The following is a 20,434-nucleotide window of genomic DNA, read 5'->3' on the forward strand; positions in this document are numbered from 1 at the left end:
CAACAATATTAAAATTAGCCAATTACAGTTTTGCCACAGGTCACGTATGGTAGAACTCATGAACACTGATATATAATTAGTTATAATTACAATTAGGAACCAACGATCCAAAGAGGACTAAGGTTGCGCTTGATAAAACTGAAATTTAAAAAATAACATTTGAAATCTGAAGTTTGAATCTATTAAGTTAGTGAATTGTTAAATACTAGATTTGATACATTTAAGTATATATCACATTAAGTAAGTTTTACTTAGAAAATTTAGTGCCATTTAATTAATTCAGATATTATATTTTTGCTTATCAAACGCATCTGAACATATTAAGTTTAAGTACTAAATTGAGTTATCAAAGAGAGCCTAGCACATAAGTAAAACGTACTCAAATAAGTGGACAAATGGTGAGATGAACGCGTTACCAAATCATATGTGCAATTAGTTCAATTACAATTTAGTACCTCTAATTTTTTAGTGTCAATTTTAATTATATGATCACTAGACCAAAGTTTTATTATCTTTCAATTAGTAATTATCCTTACAATTATTAAAATTGCAAATATATATATATAGAAGGACAAAAATGGCCTTGTATAGTTTCCTCTCTTGGCAGTTGGATCCTTTCATAATTTGTCAACAGTTATTAATGACTTTATCAAAGTAGGTATGATGGACCAAGTTATAAGAGTTCCCTCACTTTAAGAAAAAAAAACACATTTAAAATTTTTCCCAATCTTAGTGACCTGTTTGACATTTGTTGTTACTTGCAAGGTCTAAATAATTGATACTACTACATTTTTTCTTTTTTCTTTTTAAGTTTGAGATACCAAATTGAGACTTTAGGATTAATATGACACATTTTCAATTTGAGAGACCAAATTCAGATTTCGAAGGAGAAAGATGGTATTAATCCTCAATTTTATTTAAGAAATTAATTGGTACAACATATGCACCCTTACAAAGTACAAACATTCTTCATACGGAGTACTGACACTCTCAAACATTCCCTTCTGGATGCACTTGCATACCCATCTCTTTCTCGTTCCCTGACTCAGAATACTCAAATCTCTTGTAAATAAAGCCCTTTGTCACAAAAAGATATACGCAAAAATTCACAGCACTTAACCCTGCCAATATCCAATAAAAGTAGTGAAGATTTGCTCGATTTAGATTGTCAACAAGCCACTTCTTCCCGCTGATCCCTTGAACTGCAGTAATTGCTAAGCTGCTCATGAAGTTTCCAACTCCAATTGAACTAACATATGCAGCCGCACCCATGCTTCTCATTTCCTCAGGCATTTGATCGTAGAACAACTCCTGCATTCCAACAATGGTGAACATATCACAGACCCCAAACAACATATATTGTGGAATCAACCACCAAATTTTCATGGGGACCATCGATTTCGGCGAGTCAGTAAGCCCATTCTCTCTTGCAGTTTCTACTCTTTTAGCCTCCACCAGTCCAGCAACTACCATGGCTATCGAAGATAAGAATAGTCCGGTGCCGATTCGCTGCAGCATTGTTATTCCAGAGGCCTGGCCGGTGAATTTTCTTGCTAGTGGAATAAATGCCCGTTCATAAATAGGGACAGATATGAGGATTGTGAGGCCTGTAACTACTTGCAATGAAGCAGCTGGTATGCGAAATTTTGAGGTTGGACCGAATGCACGGACCATGGTGCTGCCTTGTTTTGTGAAATATGTACTGAGTTGTGCTGTGACCATCGTGAAGATGAAGCATTGTGCCCATATGGGAATCAGGCGGAGTAGGAGCTTAACCTCCTCTACTTGATTCATGCTGCATAACCTCCAGGGGTTTCTCTTCTCACTTGATGCATCTATGGAATCAATGATTGCTGCTTTGTCTAGAAATCTGTCGATGTAATTGGCAAGAAGACCTGGAAATATTAGAAGGGTTTTTCTATTTTATGCAATACGCACATCGAAAAAGGTTGGGTTCATCTGTTCATCATTCTCCCCATGAATTGGTTGCGACATTTTAGCGTAGAAAAGAATTTAACTTTTAAGCACAAAATAGCATCAAATGCACTTTTATTTGATAGAATGACCCATATCAGAATATTAAGAGTAGAAGATGGAAAGATTACAAGAAAAATTATATCCTAGGCCTCGCTTATCATTTTCCATTCATCCACGGTGAAAGGGAATAAAGGTTTTTATCCTAGTATTGAAAGCAAGACACTCACTTTATTTATTTTCCTCCACCTTCTCCTACACCTTCAATTCTTTGAAAAAGTTCTATAAAAACCCCACTTCAAAGTGAATTTCTTAAAAAAGAAAGTGTTGAAAACTAAATTATGCCATATTTTTAGATAAAACTTAATTGGCAAATTATCATCACTTCATAGTGGATCTCTAGAAATATAGGCTTTGAAAACTAGAATATGGGATATGTTTAGATAAAACTTTGCAAACGATAATTTTCAAATGTGTTGATTATTGAAGTAAAATTTTCTTCTGGCCATCTAGCCAAAAGTTAGGGGGAAAAAAGGAATTTATATTTCTATTTAGAATCTTGTATTAATAAAAAAAGATGTTAAATGCTTGTTAGATTCATTTAGTGCTAATATATATAAGAGAGAGAGAGAGAGAGAGAAGACGTAAATCTACCTAAGAATATAAACACTAGATTGTATTGCATCCGGGACATCCGATAAATTATAATCTATGAATATAAATACTCGTACATGCACAAATGAATCTTGCTAAATATTCACAATTGATTGACTATGGTGGGATGAGTTTCGTTCACAATTTGGCAACGCAAAATTATTCTAATTTGAAATAGACATAACGCTGCTGTGTGTGTGCAAAACTTTTGTAATTTTGCCCTCAAAATTAAATCCATAAATTCTTGTTGAACTAACTGCTATGTATATTAGGGGAAAAAATTGACATTATATCATCTTCAAGATTTGACACATCCCTAGTTTTAAATAGACAAAATTTTATGTGAGAGTTTTATTAGTTTTGTATTTATTTTATTGATCTAAGTTTTTTGTTTGGATTGTGATTTTTCACAGAAATTTTTTTACACTTTCTATGAATACATTTTTCAATCATTTTTTTACCTCACATATATCAAATCGCTACAATATATTTTTCTGTAAAAACTCCCAAAAATAGCAATCCAAACGAGTTATTTCTTAGATCTATTTCGTCGGATCTCACATTAACATCTAAACCTAAATAAATTCATTAGCAGATTTGTGGGAAAGCAAACAATACGGTTAGAAACACACACAAATGATCGTGGGACTATAAATATTTTATCTTTTAAGTATTTTTCAAAGTTCACAATGTAATGTTCCCTTACCTTTTTAGATTTATAGTGTTTTGTTTTGTTTTTCAAATCTGTTTGTATCTGTGTATGACTGATGTAATTTCTATGGTTACTGCAAATGCAACAAACTAAGATGTTTTTTATTTAAAAAAAAAAAAAAAGAAGAGATTTGACACTTCTCTTATATCTTGTACCAAATGCCTCAATTTATGAATTAGTAGATCACAATGAATGGTTAAAATTGAAATACAAGACTCAAAGCCATTTGACATGACATTTTTTCCCCCTCCATTCTGGCAAAACATTCCCCATGTTGAGACTCTAGTCATGTCAAGTTCTCTAATGGAACCTTCATGTCAACCTTTACTTTAAATGGTGCATGTACCTTGGGGATAAGCGACTGGCTACGTATTCCTGCTAGTGACTTACCTTACTCGGTAATCTTTAGTTGCCCACTTTCTTTTGTGAAATAGTGGATTGTTGACTTTTGTGCTGCTAATGCAATTTACTTTAATCACACTTTAATCCACTTTCTGTCATGTTATGATTATCTCCATTAAGTGATACTAATACTTACTAATAGAGCACTGACCGAATAAACAATCTTTAATAAGGGTGCAAATAAGTCTTTGTTAAACTCAAAACGAAGATGTTTAGTGAGGGTAGTGTAGTACGTAGCTGTAATAGGCTGCAGGTAACATATATTTTGGTGTCTGCAATTATATGTTTCAACTAATTAAACAAAATTAATTTCAAATTAAGAATGTTTAAGAATAGCATTTTTTTTTAAGTAGGGGAGCAGTAGAAATTCCTGAAGTCTTTAAATTTAATCACTAAAAATTAAGAATAATATATTAAAGACTAAGATAGGTCAAATCTCGTTTTTCTTTTCTTCTCTTTTTTCGTCTTGCTTGAATTGAAATGTGCCGACGCAGGCTATAAAGGCTATAGACTTTTATGATGACCAGCAAATAGATACATGGAAATCCTTGGAGTGTAGGCAACTCCATGTCTTCTTTGTCCTATCACGGCAAGTTAACTAGACTCCAGGAAAAAAATGCTCAAGTCTTCAGGTAGCCACTCATATAAGGAAGCACATACAGAAGAAAAAGAAAAAAGCCAACCATACAAAAAGAGAGAGAGGGGATTGGATTTGATAGTAAGTTGAAAAGGATTGTATAAAAGAAGTTCCGTGTTCAACACATCCCACTTAAAAAAAAAAAAAGGGGAGGGAAAGAAAGAAAAAAAAATATGCAAAAAAATTTAATTTATTTTTTTTGAAAGATTGGATCAGATGGTAAGATAGAAGAAATTGTAAGTCGGAGAATTGGTTACTATTGCATTGCATGTAGTTATTGCCTCACATATAGAAGAAATTTAATTTATTTCAATGACTCTAATTATTATAAAGCAAGGCCATCCATGTTCATATATTACTTATTTTACCTATTTAACTCTGTTTTTTCAATCACTTATTTATTCTACTCGTTTTATCTTTATCCATTCATTTTGCAGTGAAACCAACCATTCTCCAATTGGGGTTAACCTAACTAATGTGCACATATTTTGACAAGCTTTTCTCCATGTACCTAGCAAACCCCAAAAGTACTGCATACACATGCTGATATGATATGATGTGATGTGATCGCCACTATTGGAACCAAATAAGAGGTGCATAGAATAGAACATAACCTACCGATATTGAGGTGTGCGAGCCAATGCACGAACTCTGAATCCATCTACCTCGTCTGTTCCATTATTCCGACATCTAACCTTATTTTCATGGCCAAAAAATCCACCACTATGGCCATCATCATCAACCCTCTGATCACACAAACGTCGTTTCCTAGCAGCTGCTACAAACACTTGAGCCACCCTCGTAAATGGGCTCCCAATTGGAGCTTGCAGGCGATAATTACCCGTCCAACTTCCAATAGAAAACATCCCAAGTGCTATGGCCAGAACCCCTGCTAGCATTCCATACCCAATGCCCCACCCTACATATTCTTGCACGTAGATCACAACGAGAATTGCAGCAGTGGCACCAGACACAATCCCCAGATACCACCAATTGAAAAACGAGCTTTTGGCTTCCTTCTCTTCAGCAACTTCATCATCGAATTGGTCTGCTGCAAATGTTTGTACACATGGCTTGTGCCCGCCTTCCCCCACACTCATTATGTAAAGTGATGTCAAGAAGATTGCTTCGCGAGCACTTGATGGAACTGTTGAAACTGTGATGGTTAATGCCACTAAACCCTGTGTATTTTGATTAGATAGAATCAGAATCCATCTGTCTCCTCAACTTCTCTCCCTCTCCTCTTTCTTTCTTTGTTTTTTTTTTTTTTTTTTTTTTTTTTTTTTTTTTTGGGTGGTGTAATGTATAGATAATAAAAAGTGCTGCCACCAAACATCCAAGTTTGATTTAGCATAATTTGGATATGAGTTCACAGTAGATAAAGAGCCTGAACAGAATCTTTGGATTAAATTGCAAGAACTATAAATGTTATAAATGCATACGTCTAATCTAAAGGGAAAATTCCATCCTAAGCAGTCCTAGCAATTCTATCACTGTCATAGGCGTGCTCATGTAACCTTATTTGTCAAATACCCTTGACTTAAGGATTATATTTTCCTTTCTAGGAAATTATTAATAAAGCTTGATCTTGTAGACCACTATGCTTTAAATATTTTTACCTTTCTAGAAGATCATACAAATTAATCATAATATAAATGGTACAACTCTTTAAAAATCTATGAATCAACATTTGTTAATTGTTTATGCTATGTGGCTTTTACGAGGTTAGCATAAGATAGAATTATCCCTGTCAAGAGTCACTCTAGCACTAGAAAACAAACATTAGACCAATCCTGTCAACCAGCCCAATGGCTGCTGAGACATGCAATATCGAGGGAGACTGGAATAGTTAGTCATGGGAATTTACGTAATTGATCAGTTGAGTGATGATTGATGAACTTACTATAAGATACACGATGGATGAGACGTAAATAGTCTTGCATCGACCCATGTATGAATCAGCAACAAGGCCACCTAACAATGGGAAGATTGAAGATACACCAATCCAGACGTTGACATTCTTGGCAGCCACTGCTGTGGGCTGGTGTAGAACATCTGTGAGGTAGTTGATAAGATTTCCAGCGACACCATAATAGGAGAATCTCTCAGCCACCTCCAGACCTGCAATAATTTGAACAAGAAACTAACTTTTAGGAGCAATACACCAAGAAGGAGAAGAAGCAAAGAAGAAATCAGGGCGGAGGAAATTTGGATAAAGAGATGATTAGACGTTTTTGGAGGGTTACTAACAGATCATGAAAATAGCAGCTTTCCAACCTCCTCCCTTGGAAGATTTTGGTTCGGAGGACATATTCACTACTTCAAAACGCTAATAGGAGTTTTTTTTTTTTTTTTTCCTTCGAAAAAGACTGGAATATGAAGTTCGCCAGCTTGGGTTGGGGTGCACACTTTTGGAGTATCTTGGACAGCATTTATACACGTGAGTTTAAGGAAGAGTACTATTGATTGTGCATTACCTGCAAGACGTTATGGTAACCTATCTTGTCAAAAAAAACTGTTCTAGCTTCCCTCCCACATATTTTTGGTAATCAGTGCCAATTAGCAAAACTATAAACAACAAAATATAAAGCATGGATTAATTAATGGCACCGGATTAAGAAATTCAACACAGAATTTTCCTAGAGCAATATGAAGAAATTCTCCCTAAAACCATTTTCAAAGAATTTCGTTTTGATTTGAAGAAAAGAAGAATGAGAAGTACTTTAGCCGATGTATGATGCCTTATGTTTATAATAAGTAATAAGACACTCTTTTCATCTTTCACAAGCTTTCCTAGTGTTGGACTCATATCACTATATATATATATATATCCAATAGTGCCAATATATATATATATATATATATATATATATCCAATAGTGCCACCTGAATCTACGGTAATACATCAATGGTTCTTATCCAAAAGTGTTAGTTTCTTTTTCTTTATTTTGGTGCATCTAAGGAATTAATGGACCATCAACTAAGTACAAAACGTGGCAAAGCAACAACTTCACTACTATCACAGACCCAACAAGCGTACGTGATTCACTGATTGTTCTTTTCTTTTATAAGTGATTCTTTTGAATAACACTTTCCTTTCTTTCTCCTCGATGCAGTTGTTGATGAATTCACAAGTTGTCAGTGATTTGAACTGTTTTCTCCTTAAGTAAATGCTTATCCTATTTATCTCACCGCCATAGAGATTTTCATGATCTCTAGCCGGCTAGCACGTATACAAGACAACTTCTCAATTTCCTATTTTGGATGCAATCATATAATTCATCAGTGTGGTGTAACCTAAGGAGAAGACGGTTTCGATCACCAAATTGTGAGTTACACGTATTCTTTAACTTACAAGTTCATTCTGTCCCCGAAAAAAATACCGGAGAAAGAAAAGGTTCATCCCACGCATTCGGGCTCTGGTTGCACCTTATTTAGAAGGCGTATTGCTTCTCTCTTCAATCCCTAGCGAGCAAATTACCCGAGTAGTCAGTAAACTTTTTGAATAGTATAGTTTTGGTAATTCAACTTTTAAAAGTATGTATTTACCCATGAAAGTATTAAATTTGTAAATTTTGACCCATTTTGTCTGTTTCCCCGTTAAGTCTACCTGATTTGGACTTAACGGTAGAAACTAACGAAATGACCCAAAATTTATCCTTTTAATAATTTAGGGAGTAATTACATACTCTTAAAAGTTAAATAACTAAAACTCTACCATTCGAAAAGTTTAGTGACTATCCGAGTAATTTACTCAGTCCCAAACTCGACTAAGGCGTCAACTATTGATCGTACAATTAACTGCATGCGAACTTCATATATCCACCCCAACGAAGAGGCGTGTTCTCATTGTTGTACGGCTACACCAGTTCACTAACTTTTAGTGCAGAGGCAATGCATCAAGAAAATGAAAGCTCTTTCATGCATTCACAGTCATATCTCCTACAAGGAGGCAGTTGTTACATGTTATTATTTCTCGCCTTGTTCACAGCACCAGGACAAAGGCGTGATGGATCAATCATATAAATGAACGCCTTCAACGGAAAACCCAAGAAGGCGTGAGGAATCATAAGCTATAGTGGGCTCTTGGCAGGTACAATGTTATGGTATCTATGTCAAGCGAAGGTTTAAGACTCCAATAAAGTGACCATAAGGGGACTAATACTTAGTATAAAGGTAAGATTTTCTGTTCAACTGTATTTTCTATTCCTGTCCATTTTGTGAACGTTACTCTTCAACTATGAATTATTCTTTAGCAATATTTTCAACTATTCTTTTCCCAGACTTCTCCCCTTTTTCCTATTCATTGGAGGGCTTAAGCACAAGACTACAATTAAGCAGAATTTGGATGTAAAGCTTACCAAATAAAAAGATTTTGGACTTAAAATTTTTTGATCAAATTTATATTCATTTTCCTACCAAAAAAGGGTTTCGGATTAATAACAAATTGGAGTTTATTGATTTCAAATCCACTGTACAGTGTACATTATTAAATCTCTCCTTAGATCCAAATCCAACACCGAATATGGACCATTAATACATTAAACTGTACCATAATCTCTGGTCTCTGACACACTTGGTGGCTTTCCAAGATTTGAGGTCTGCTAGTCCGGCTGTCACCACTAGAATGCTAAGGTAGGGCAGATCTGATGGTCTGATTTATAATCCTGCTCATGTGAGCTATTTATATCCTGCTTTTCTTTTAGTGCTTTTAAGGGAGATGTCGAGCCTAACAGGAGGAAATAGGAATGGAGGGAGCTTAAAATGTGCAGAAATGACCTTATAGTTACTAGATTAATGATTTTAAGAATTGCTGGAGTTCTCTAACAAAAGTATTTAAGATTCAACATAAAATTAATTGCATAAGTTACCAGTTACATGGGGAGGAAAATGCAAGGGTTTTGGAGTAATTGGCTATTTTGGAATCGAAATGTTAGTAACCTATGTCCTATGGTTCTAAATTAAATTTGTCAATAACTGATTATGTTTATATAGCATACATTGTTAGAGTAAATATTATATATACTGACAGTATATAAACTACTACGTTAAATTCATGACATATGTGTAAAAGTTGAATTTTAAATTTAAATTTTACATAATTATCATTCATCAAACGCTTTCATCAAATGCTGACAGAGTATATACCTATCATTTGCATGTTTGTAGGTTATGATTTTGATGACTTCACCCATATAGCTAGGAGTGTTCCTAAAGATAAAAACGACCACTACCCATTATATTTGACATTTTGATAACAAAAAATAAGGAAAAGAAAACTATTTGTTTCTATAATTTTCTATTTTATTCTTTGACAAGTAAAAAAGTGTTAGTGGAATTAACCTCTTTTAGTTGTGCAGAACTAATGAGTAAGATGTAGTATTGCAGGCCGACAAGTTAGAGAACTTGATGCATTGAGATATTGATTGTTGATTCTTCAGCAGAGATCTAAATCACTTTCAAAAAAAAAAAAAAAGGAGATTTGATTGTAGTTCAACCACATGAATAAGTTCACATCCTGATTTGGATGGTCTGCTCATATTTTGCATTATCGAATTATGTACATTGTTAACCATGCGTAACAATTGTACATGCAACTGCATAAAAGCATAGCTAAATTAGTTTCTCTTCTGGGGAGGCAAAAAACATTGTAACCATTCAAGATCGATTAATTCTCATAAGTGACATGAAATCTTGTGCGTCTTTTTCTGCCATGCTTGTTGGAAGGTACAATTTTTGTCAACTCAATTCCTTCTCCTACTGGAATGGTGACAGACTCGCAGTAAACTCCATCTTTGGCCTTGAGTATCTCTCGCAGTGACTCCCTTTTTTTACCATTGATGAAAAGATTGGTCATTACCATCAAAGATCCCTTTGAATTCAAATCAGCAGTCTTCAATAATTTCAAGTGATCTCCAACCTTTGAGTCAACAACCATGAAGTCAATTTTCTTGAACTGTTTAATAATTTCACAAGGATTTCCTGCAACAATATGTATTACATCTTTGAGATGATCACAGCCATTAAGCTGATGATGCGTGCAGATAGATTTGTTGATATCTTCTTCATCATCATGATCATGAGGGATTATGCAAACAAATTTGCCTCCTATCTGTCTTGCAGCTACGGCCAATGCAAGTGTTACTGGCGTCACTCCCTCTGTGGTTATTTGAACTATTAGTTTAGCACAGTTTCCAGCTGCCAAAGCTGATAAAAACTCCATGATCTTAGGCTCCTCAAATTCTGGACTTCCTCTAGTGCTAGTTCGATCAGAATAGTTCTTACGCTGCAAGAAGTTGGAAGAAAAATGTCAGATAAATCTTCAAAACGCAATTTTTTGCTGAGATTTATTACCACAATACAGCAGTAGTTACTTCATCATAGTCTAGAAACAAACATGCATATTTTGGGATTAGAGCAGATTTTATGTATACTATTGCGTAAGATTTGCATTAATCTCTGGGGTTTTCAGTGATCAGATGTACAAAACCCACGGTTATAACTAATGAAACAGCACCGAAATAAACATTTAAGGATCCGACAAAAGAGCAAAGGAAAGCAAGAAACGGGATTTTACCAGATGTAAAGTCTTCAAGTAAGCATTCATGGCATGTTCAGGACACCACTCCATCATGGAAAAAGCAGTAAAATGTCTACAGAGGACTGGCAGCTGTTCGTTCGAGGAAATCCAGGCTTCAAAGATATTAGGTAAGGAAGGACTGAAGGTAACTTACGCATATATAAAGTCAATTTTCGTTTGTGATTTCATGAAAGATTGTCAAAGTTTCCTATAGTTCAAGGACACTTGGCACTTTTGCAGAATGAGGGGAAGAAAAGTTGCATGGGAGCTGATTCGTGGCGTCACTTGAGCAATTCTCGTGAGCTGCTGATGACACAGAATTCAGAAGAATTTTATAATTTCTAGGTCAACTTGACAGTGATGTAGCCAGGACACCTGGAATGCTAACAGTTGCATCTAATGTCATGCAAGTTTGGGGCAGTCCACGTAAGTGGATCTTCTTTTCTATGATTAATGTTGTGTCACGTGTAATAAGATTATTTCATTTGGGCAGAGAAGTAATTTTTCTTTTATTTTTTTAAGAAAAAAAATTTGAATGAGTTCGATTTTGATGTGAATCGGAATATGTTTTTGAGCCATAAATCGCTTACAAATTATCTATCAACACAACCATCACATTAACAGAAAAATTTAAACACGTACCTTTTACGAGAAAGTAGTATATGCACAGAAAATAGCTATTCACTCGGTAGTTTGCTAATTTGTTCAGAAATTTGATCTGCAAATGGGAATGTGTTTTGCAGCCCTGATGTAAAAGCTTCCCCACCCCCATATTTTAGTTATTGATTGATTCATTCTTTTTGGGGCTGTAGTTCGTGCCAAGAAAAGGTGACTGTAAACGACTTCTTGATCTCTATTCAGAGAAAATATGACCCTTTTGAGCGCATTGTCCTTCTGCAAAGCATTATTGTACACCTTTTTTTGGACCAAAAAGAGTTTCTCATTCTGATGCTCAAATTTACATAGTCTAAGATGAACAAGAATGCATATCAGATGTCATCTTTCAATCTAGCAGAGGAAGGGATGTTACAGTTCAAAATTGATGGTACATTTCCTATATAACTTGCTTAAACTACATTTGGATTTACAAGGATTTTGCTGCATCTTTGAGTTGATCTCATTTATGTTATGCTTTACAATGGGGCAGTCCTAGGCCCCCATCTACTCGATATCTTTTACAGCATCCTGCACCAGAAGCAAAATAAAAAAAATTGCCAGAGTCAATCTAGTACAAAGAGAAGCAAACACCAATGATCAAGCCAAGGACAATTTCATCATAAGCACCAGGCTTGCAATTCGCTTACCTTTGCTAACCGGGTAACGTAAGTGGCAGCTAATGCAGTGAATAGCAGCCCCAATCCGAGTGTTAGCAGCTGTCCATTTCCTCCCAGTAAACCAGCATCAGATTCATCTTGCTGAAAGGTCAGAATTAAGAAGAAGAAGAAGAATGAGCAAATCTAACAGCTTGATCAAGCATTTAGAAGCAGAGTGTTGGTATGGCTTCGTATATGATCTAGATATCGGAAAATTAAGACCTATCAGATCAATTTAACATAAAAGGGGATTCTCTACCAAACTTATGAAGAAATCATTAAGAAAAAGTGAACCAAAAACATAATCAGTTTAACGTATGTTTATAAGAACTAAATTGAATAGTGGAAAAATTTGGCAAATCCAAACCTACAGTGACCCTGATCAGAAAGGCTAGGCACACTATTAAGCATGGTTCTTGGGTCAATTCTGATTCCAACATGTCATAATGCATGTACATGCTTGGCCAAGTTATCAGCCAGCACATCAACAGGCTTTGGTTGAATAGAGATTTACTAAATCAAGTGAACGAGATTCTCATTTCACAAGATTGTTACATTATTTGTTGAGATCTGACTCGGTTTCAAGAATTAACCACTATTGCTTGTTCTAGCTTCTGAGAGTTCGAATTAATTGAAAATCACCAGATATGCAAAAACAGGTCAAGTACTTCACCACAACGCCCAAGTAAATCATAATCAGGAAATATAGGTAAAAGCAAAGGGAAAGCAGACATTTTTTCTGAGATGGTTCAGTCATAACTTACAATAATTGCTCGACCAAACGCACCAGCACTAACATAAGCCCAAGTTCCAGGGAGCATTCCCAACCAACTGCACACAGATAGTAGTTGAAGCCGCATTAGTTGGAAGCTATTTATCAAAGAATGAAATAGTACAGTACACTCTTCAAACTTGCACGCCCTTGTTTTTGCCACTCTCACACAAACTACCATCCAGCTTTATCTTGACGTATTATTTTCAATGTAGAAATTTAGCTCTTTGATAAAAAAGCTCTATGTAGTTGATCATTGTCAACGTGAGAACAAATTTCAAAATTTAAATGTAACTAATGCCAATATAGCAACTCCCTTTGTTTATCAATAATATATTTATTTCTTCTTTGATTCCTTAACTGGAAAATCAAGAAAAAGGTCACCTAGTTTTTTATTTTCTTCCCCTCATAAGATCCCAAATTCCAAACAGGGCCAAACATGACAAATCGACGAAGGTGACTTAATGATGTGAAGTTCAAAGATCTAGTTCAACCCGATTTGAGAATTCATCTCTTTTTTTATCCCCAAAAATTTTAAGGTTAATCATCCATGCTCAATGACCCAGCGGTCAGGAGAATGATTGACCAAACAAAATTGTTATCAGTATTTTTCAAAGATTCTGGAACCAGACAATTCAAGTAAAAGATCAAGATACATAAAAAGTTAAAAAATAATAATAATAACATATCCAATCCAGTAAACATGCTCAATAAACACTGTAATCTAGAAAAGCATTCTTTATAACCTCCAAGAATTTGCACATCCCTATGTTTCTGGCCAATATGCATATTTATGAACTTTTACAAGGCATGATGCTATACGTCCATCTTTGGGGTCAAGCATGATGATCCACAAAAAATGCTTACAATTCGCAAATATTTTGATGAAAAAGATATCAAATGTCAAACGGAATTTAACATAGAAACAGAGTTGATTAACCAAAAATGGGTAAACTTAACAAAACAATCCATAAACTTAACAAAAAAATCCATATGTTATATCTGTAACACATTAGAAACTCATTCATAAATTTATACATCTAAATCTCACCTTCCCAATACGTAAGGCACAAATTTGACAGAAGTAAGTCCATAGAGATAATTCCCAAGAGAAAATGGTAATAAAGGGCTCAAACGGAGAAGAGTGACAACTTTGAAACCATTTTCCCCAATTGCTTTGTCAATTGCAAGAAATTTCTTGTTCCCTTCAACCAGCTTAAGAATGCGTTCACGAGCAAAATATCTGGCAATTAGGAAGGCAACACTTGCTGCCACCTAAAAGAGGGAGGAAAATACACTTTAATTTTGAAGACCTGTTTTTATTCTTTCAATGGAAAAACCAGCTTACCGTTCCACTTATAGAGACAATGATTGTCCCAATCAGAGAGCCAAATAGAAGACCAGCTGACATAGTCAGCGGAATAGCAGGTATTGCAAGGACCTGCCATGAGCATAATTCTCTGTAATCAGTATAGAACGACTAGTGAGTTTTAATGAGTAACTTACTCTAGAGATAATTGAATCCGAAACATGCTGGTAAATGCAGGGTAAAACATATAGAAAGATCAATATTGCCATCAAGAAAAGAAAACTTTTTTCTTTGGCTGAGCAAATGTTAACTTTTAATTAATGAACAAAGTAAGTCTGTACAAAGGTCAGCAGACTTAATTACATCAGAGAAGCGCTATATTATATGCAAAGCAAAGAAACTTAGTTACTAAAACATAAAAAAGGTAAACCTATCTCAATAGCCTTGTTCTAGGAATTTTCACCCTTCCTACCACAATAACACAAAAAGAAATCTTAGCCAAATCATTTTCTTAGATTCCATTTTCAAATGCAATAGCAAAGTTAATTGCTTCAAAGTTAACTACTGCATCTATCAGTATTGAAAAGAAATTCTGTTGAAATCACAGAAAATTATACACCAAATGCAAAAGATTCAGCAACTAATAAAAAGCAGCAAATTCTGACTCCATATCCTCTCTAAGGTGGAATAAATAATTTTCTTACAAAGAACAGCCATATAAGTGATAGAACTCCATAATCCATGAAAAAAATAGGAAATGTAAACCAGTTATTAGCATAGATAGCTTTGGGTTAACTCAATGAACTCAAGAAAGAGAAGTCAAACTTACTTCCAAACCAGCATAGACCAATACAAAAAGAGCATATCCAGCTGGCCCATAGTCTGCTCAGAATAGAAAAGTTAAAGCAATTCATGGGGCCAAACAAAAGTAATTTACTATTTCATGCAGAGAAAACAACTACAGAAGCTATTAATCTTCCTGGTCAAACTTTAAATACCTTCCAAGAGTTGTGGCATTACTGCAGCAAACAAAACATAACACCCAAAAGGAAGTTGCAAGTACTATACAATCAGACCCGATATATACATATGCAACATATAAGCAATACGGTCTACTATTAATCTATATCTCAACCCAAATTAGCCAAACTGGTCTTTTTCTTGAATCCTCTGATTAAAGAGTTCACCTGCTTCACTGGTATGAGATAACCCAAAGGACTATTGTTCTTCTAGGTCTCTCAGTCAAAGAAGGAAAACCTTTTGCGAAGATAGTAATTAACAAACTATTAATGACAAGAACAACAAATCCCGATGTATACCATTCTATTATCACGCTGCTTAGTACAGTCAATTCAGGTGTTTGACATGGTAGCAAGATAAGAACTAGGACAAATTATATTTATGAGGATGACCAAAGGAAATGAAATTCTCAGCTAGGTTACAAAGGATGGAATAAGAGCTAGGAATAGCCCTTATCCCCATGATGAAGGGAAACATCCTTGAGAACTTAATGTAGAATCTCAGTGTCACCAAATTATACTAAGCAAATTATATTATGCTAATGGCAGCTCCATTATTATGCTAATGCCAGCTATAGAACTTAGTACTGAACTTTCAGTAAAGGTAAATTGTCAACATGATACTCAACATATCTAGCACCAGTTAACTTTGTCTAGCAAACCAGAGAAAATTCGTAGAAAAATCCGGGGCTGAAAAGGTCTGAAAAAGTGTAAAAGTGTCATGGACATTAGTTTCAAGTAATAGGTACTAAAATGTGACCACAGAAAAGATAGTGTCAAAGACATCCAATCCCATAGCTTAAACTAATATAAAAATGCAATAAAAGTGCACCAAAAGAGTAAATTTAAAATGCTGCACATAACTCATCTAAATGCTCAAACTATTCAGTTATGCTAAAAAAATCTCATCTTTTCGGAAAAAGTTTCACTAAGCATAGACTAAATCAATGAATGAACCACTAGAATCGAACATTATTTTAGCAAAAATTACTAGCCAATTAGAAGCAGCAAACGTAATTCTTGCAAGAAACTAAAGAATTGGATCAAAATTCTAAAACAAACATAAAATTAAGTTCAATGGGCAGTGAAAATTAATCAAACATTACCGTCAATGAACCCGGAAAACTGATTCAAGAAAGCATTAATCTGGTCCTTGTAAAGATACCCAACTGTTCCAAATCCTCCAACGACACCAACCAACAAAAGACCAGCCAAGATGCTGCCTTTAACAGCAGTGTCACCACCACTCTCTACTGCCCCATCATCAGCCCCATCATCGGTATTATCCTCTTTTGGGCTCAAATTCAAGAGTCTCCTCAGTCCCTGAGGAGGTGGGGCAGTCTTTGGAACAAGCATTTGTTGCTCCTGCTGTTTGTTGGTTTCCCTCAATGAAGAACATGGCTTCAAGAAATGGGACTTTTTTGGTCTGAATTTAAAGTGAAATAACGAGGAAGAAGAAGAAAAAGATGATGATGAAGAAGGGTTTGAGAAGGAAAAATTAAGACTGGGCCTTTGCTGCAGGGGTGAGGAGAGGGTAAGGCAGAGTGGAGTTGGTGGTGGTGGTTGTAATTGTGGTGATCTAGAAATGGTGGGCATTTTAATTTGTTGAGAAATTGAAGGATAAAGAGGGAAGAAAGGGAGCTCAGCAGAGCTTTTAGCTCTCTTTTCCTTGTTCTGGTCACTGATTGGAGGCTAGGAAGATGTTAATTTTAGGCCATGAAGATTCGAAAGATTCTGCAGGATGTACTGTGCTTTTTAATTCATTATGTTCAAACCATTTAATTGGGGAATTTTGTCAAAATGTGTTAATTTTTTTCCCTTTGATAAATGAAGTTTGAAGTCACATGAAAGTGTGTGTCTATTATTGCAGCACGTACGTCTTGTGCTTCTTTCGTTGATCTTTTAGCTTCTAAGAAATTCTTCTCCCCATTCTTTTGTACTGTAGCAGTTTTCAGTTTCTTACTTTGCTCTGCATGGATACATTCGAGAAAGGTACAGCTTTGGTGAATAAACTTTGTCCGAACTTTTGCTAAATGGGGAGGATTCAAATCCCACAAAACACTCATGTAGCATATAAATTTCAATTAATCAGGGAAGCATAAAAGTCTTGCTACAAGCATCATCCAAAAATATATTTTCAGATTGTGTTACTTGGTAAATGAATGGCGACATTGGCAATCAAACTAGAGTTGCAATTAGGCACATTTGGATTGTATTTTTCTGAATTTTTTTTGTAAAAAAATTACGATTTAATATATGTGAGGTAAAAAATAATTGAGAAATGTGTTCACGGAAATCGTAATAAGTTTTCTTTGGAAAATTGCTGTCCAAACAAAGCTACCGGACACAACTGATTTAAAAAGGTACTGCTGAAGATGGACACAAAACCAATGAAGCTCCTCAATCCATGGATAGGCACTTCCTTGCAGAAGTGTACAGCAAATTAACATTGATGGTAGTATATTGTACAATTTTGAGTCCTTGAGAAAATGGCAGGAGAAGAATTAGTAAGATTTGATCTACTTCAAGTCAATATGGAGAAAATATAATCACGTTAAAAGTGGAGGGATGAAAATCAGACATCTCATGCAACAATCAACCAAGATTCTATCTCAAGACTGCGTTTCATTACTAATAACTGCTATTCCAGTTGGAAAACTTACATCAGAAAATAGAAACATTTATCACTCATGAACTAATATTCTGACTGTGGAACTTTACTGGATTCTCAAGTCATTGCTATCGATCCATGATGAAACTTCTAAAATCGCATAGAGCTTTGCTGCAACCAACCAAAATGCATATGGATGAGGCAATGCACCATGTGGTGGTCAGTTGTAACAAATTTTGATACTTTGTAGAAACAATATTAGAGCACAAAAGCAAATGTCAGCGTCCTCATGACTGCTATGCATTATGCAATTCATTTCTTTCTCCATGTGGAGTAGATGAAAATGTCGGGCTTCTCCTTACTATAGGCAAATCAAACTGTGGTTTCTTCATACAAGATGTAATTCTTTGCACTAGACCATTCAGTTTTAACTTCAGAGCTTCAGGTGTAAATAGGTCTGGCTTCTCAAGAAGTTGCAGAGCGGATGTTGCAGTGAGGTTGATCTGCAAGAGATCAGAAATATCCCAATGAGCAACTATATTGGTGCAAACTTCTCACTCTAACGATTTAAATCATCAGAGACATCAACGAAAATGCATCATTAACAGAAGCCAAGTAATTCATATTTCCAGACTCGAATAACACTAGAGAAAGCAGGTTCAGCAATGCATCAAGAAAACAATTATCAGCTTGACACTCTAAACCAATCATAAATCTAATGATGTATAATGACCAAGAAAACACAAAGAAACTACTAGCAAGACTCAAGATGAAGCCCAAAGCATACTGTAATGCCAATTCGATGTGTCACAGAGGTTACCATGTTTGTAAAACGCAGCACAAAAATGTACCAAAATGAACATGTCATACCTCAAGGAGAAAATTAAATGGAAAAACAATGTCAGAGTAGTTCAAACCTAAGCCGCTGCAAAGGCATAGGCAAGTAACCATGTTCATGATTGCTGTGACAGAAATGAATCTCAACACCCGAACATGCTGGATATACGAGTTATACTTTCACAGTTAGTTGAGAAGTAGCCATGGGGTGTTCCTACAAATCAAATCGTCCTTACTGAAAACATGCTATGAAGTCTAATCTCTCTTACATTAGGGAGGCTCCCCTATCAAGAACCTATAGTTTTATATTCAATTGCTGATTCTAGCATCCACGGCTAGTCTAAAAGAAATTAAGCATAACTTCAAAACCAAGTGCTGGTAGAAAATCCCCTTTTTCTACTTCTAATCCAAGATCTGTAAGAAAATTGTATTATCAGTTTTCTTCCAATCCATACAGCTAAGGCTGTCACTTAAAATTAGATTTGTTCGGTGTAATCATCCATTCCAGCATGAATTTACCATGTCAATCATTAGGCATAGGTTGTGAAGTAAAGGCTCAAAAATTGCTACATCATTTAACATGCAATAGTCAGTCAAATTAAAATAGCTAGGCACATTTGTTAAAACAAGATAACATGCCACACATAAAAGACGATTTCAAAGGAGCCGACTTCCAAAGATTTTTTGTTTAAAACGTGAATAAGAATGTTCAATATCTCTACAAATACAGCTATCTCATGCAGTAGAAAGTGAAGAATGTATACCAACTGCAATTACCAAAAAATAAATGTTAAGCTGAATAACGAATGTTAGTACAATGCTAATTAGGTGCACTACCATTTACAATACAATTTCTCAACAAACTATCAAAAACATACATATAACCCCTTCCCCCTTCCGCCCGTCCCCCCCCCCCCCCCCTCTCTCTCTCCAAAAAAAAAAAAACCATGAATTACTAATAATGAGGAAAAACCCAGATGAGTTTATAACAATATAACTATAAATTCAGAATAAATGTGTAAAAAGATACGTGGGCTAGTAATTTATCTGTCATGTACCGCATGAGAAGCAGAATTTATGAAGGTTTGAGTGAGAGGCAAGATGCAGAACATTCCACGGGCACCCGATAAAGCTTCTTCCTGTGGGTCTTTCCAAACATCATACCTGAAACAAGCATTTTACAGGAACCCCATACCTTATGATTCATATCCAATCAAATAAACATAAACAAAATGAATCAAAAGTAAAAGGGTAAAGTCCTAGACCTAGTTGTAGTACTAATGAGTACTCCAGAAAGTATAGATGAGTCAAGAGTCATCGCCGACGACTTACACCAGACCGTAGCGCCGATCGAACCATAGGCATTTGTTAGGATTGTTATTGTTTTGTGTCTGAGAATTGCTGGAATTTAGGCGACCCCTATCCATCTTTCTCCTCCTCAGTCTCAGCGTCAGCCTCAGTCTCGTTTCAGTTACAGACTTACAGTACGGTTTTTTATTGTTTATTTATTTATTTGGCGAAAAATAATACTCAAAAGACCCCTTTTTTTGTGTTACCCGATTCAGGGTCCGCGTGTCAAGTGTCAACCCGCTTTCAACTTTCATTTCCACTTTG

At 35.3% G+C, this 20,434-nt stretch overlaps 4 protein-coding genes across 4 annotated transcripts; all 4 read right to left on the reverse strand.

Annotated features, from left to right (window-relative positions):
• Positions 1-990: 990 nt before the first annotated feature.
• Positions 991-6,690, reverse strand: LOC113759533 (protein NRT1/ PTR FAMILY 5.4). The gene is made up of 4 exons (XM_027302109.1): positions 6,630-6,690; positions 6,283-6,500; positions 4,998-5,560; positions 991-1,870 (listed from the first exon to the last, which is right to left on the reverse strand). The coding sequence occupies exons 1-4, from the start codon at positions 6,688-6,690 to the stop codon at positions 991-993; spliced, it is 1,722 nt and encodes a 573-aa protein (XP_027157910.1).
• A 3,357-nt stretch (positions 6,691-10,047) lies between these two features.
• Positions 10,048-11,010, reverse strand: LOC113759534. Its single transcript, XM_027302110.1, has 2 exons — positions 10,957-11,010; positions 10,048-10,665 (listed from the first exon to the last, which is right to left on the reverse strand). Exons 1-2 carry the CDS (start codon positions 11,008-11,010, stop codon positions 10,048-10,050), a joined length of 672 nt encoding a protein of 223 aa, XP_027157911.1.
• Positions 11,011-11,875: 865 nt separating this feature from the next.
• LOC113761304 (TVP38/TMEM64 family membrane protein slr0305) lies at positions 11,876-17,148 on the reverse strand. The gene is made up of 7 exons (XM_027304237.1): positions 16,479-17,148; positions 15,183-15,235; positions 14,393-14,485; positions 14,096-14,319; positions 13,037-13,103; positions 12,264-12,374; positions 11,876-12,144 (listed from the first exon to the last, which is right to left on the reverse strand). The coding sequence occupies exons 1-7, from the start codon at positions 16,966-16,968 to the stop codon at positions 12,121-12,123; spliced, it is 1,062 nt and encodes a 353-aa protein (XP_027160038.1). The 5' UTR covers positions 16,969-17,148; the 3' UTR covers positions 11,876-12,120.
• Positions 17,149-17,862: 714 nt separating this feature from the next.
• Positions 17,863-20,310, reverse strand: LOC113761915. Its single transcript, XM_027305100.1, has 3 exons — positions 20,153-20,310; positions 19,879-19,984; positions 17,863-18,486 (listed from the first exon to the last, which is right to left on the reverse strand). The coding sequence occupies exons 1-3, from the start codon at positions 20,245-20,247 to the stop codon at positions 18,280-18,282; spliced, it is 408 nt and encodes a 135-aa protein (XP_027160901.1). The 5' UTR covers positions 20,248-20,310; the 3' UTR covers positions 17,863-18,279.
• Between the last annotated feature and the right edge of the window lie 124 nt (positions 20,311-20,434).

This window comes from Coffea eugenioides, chromosome 2 (assembly GCF_003713205.1).
Source record: "Coffea eugenioides isolate CCC68of chromosome 2, Ceug_1.0, whole genome shotgun sequence".
Taxonomy (NCBI): domain Eukaryota; kingdom Viridiplantae; phylum Streptophyta; class Magnoliopsida; order Gentianales; family Rubiaceae; genus Coffea; species Coffea eugenioides.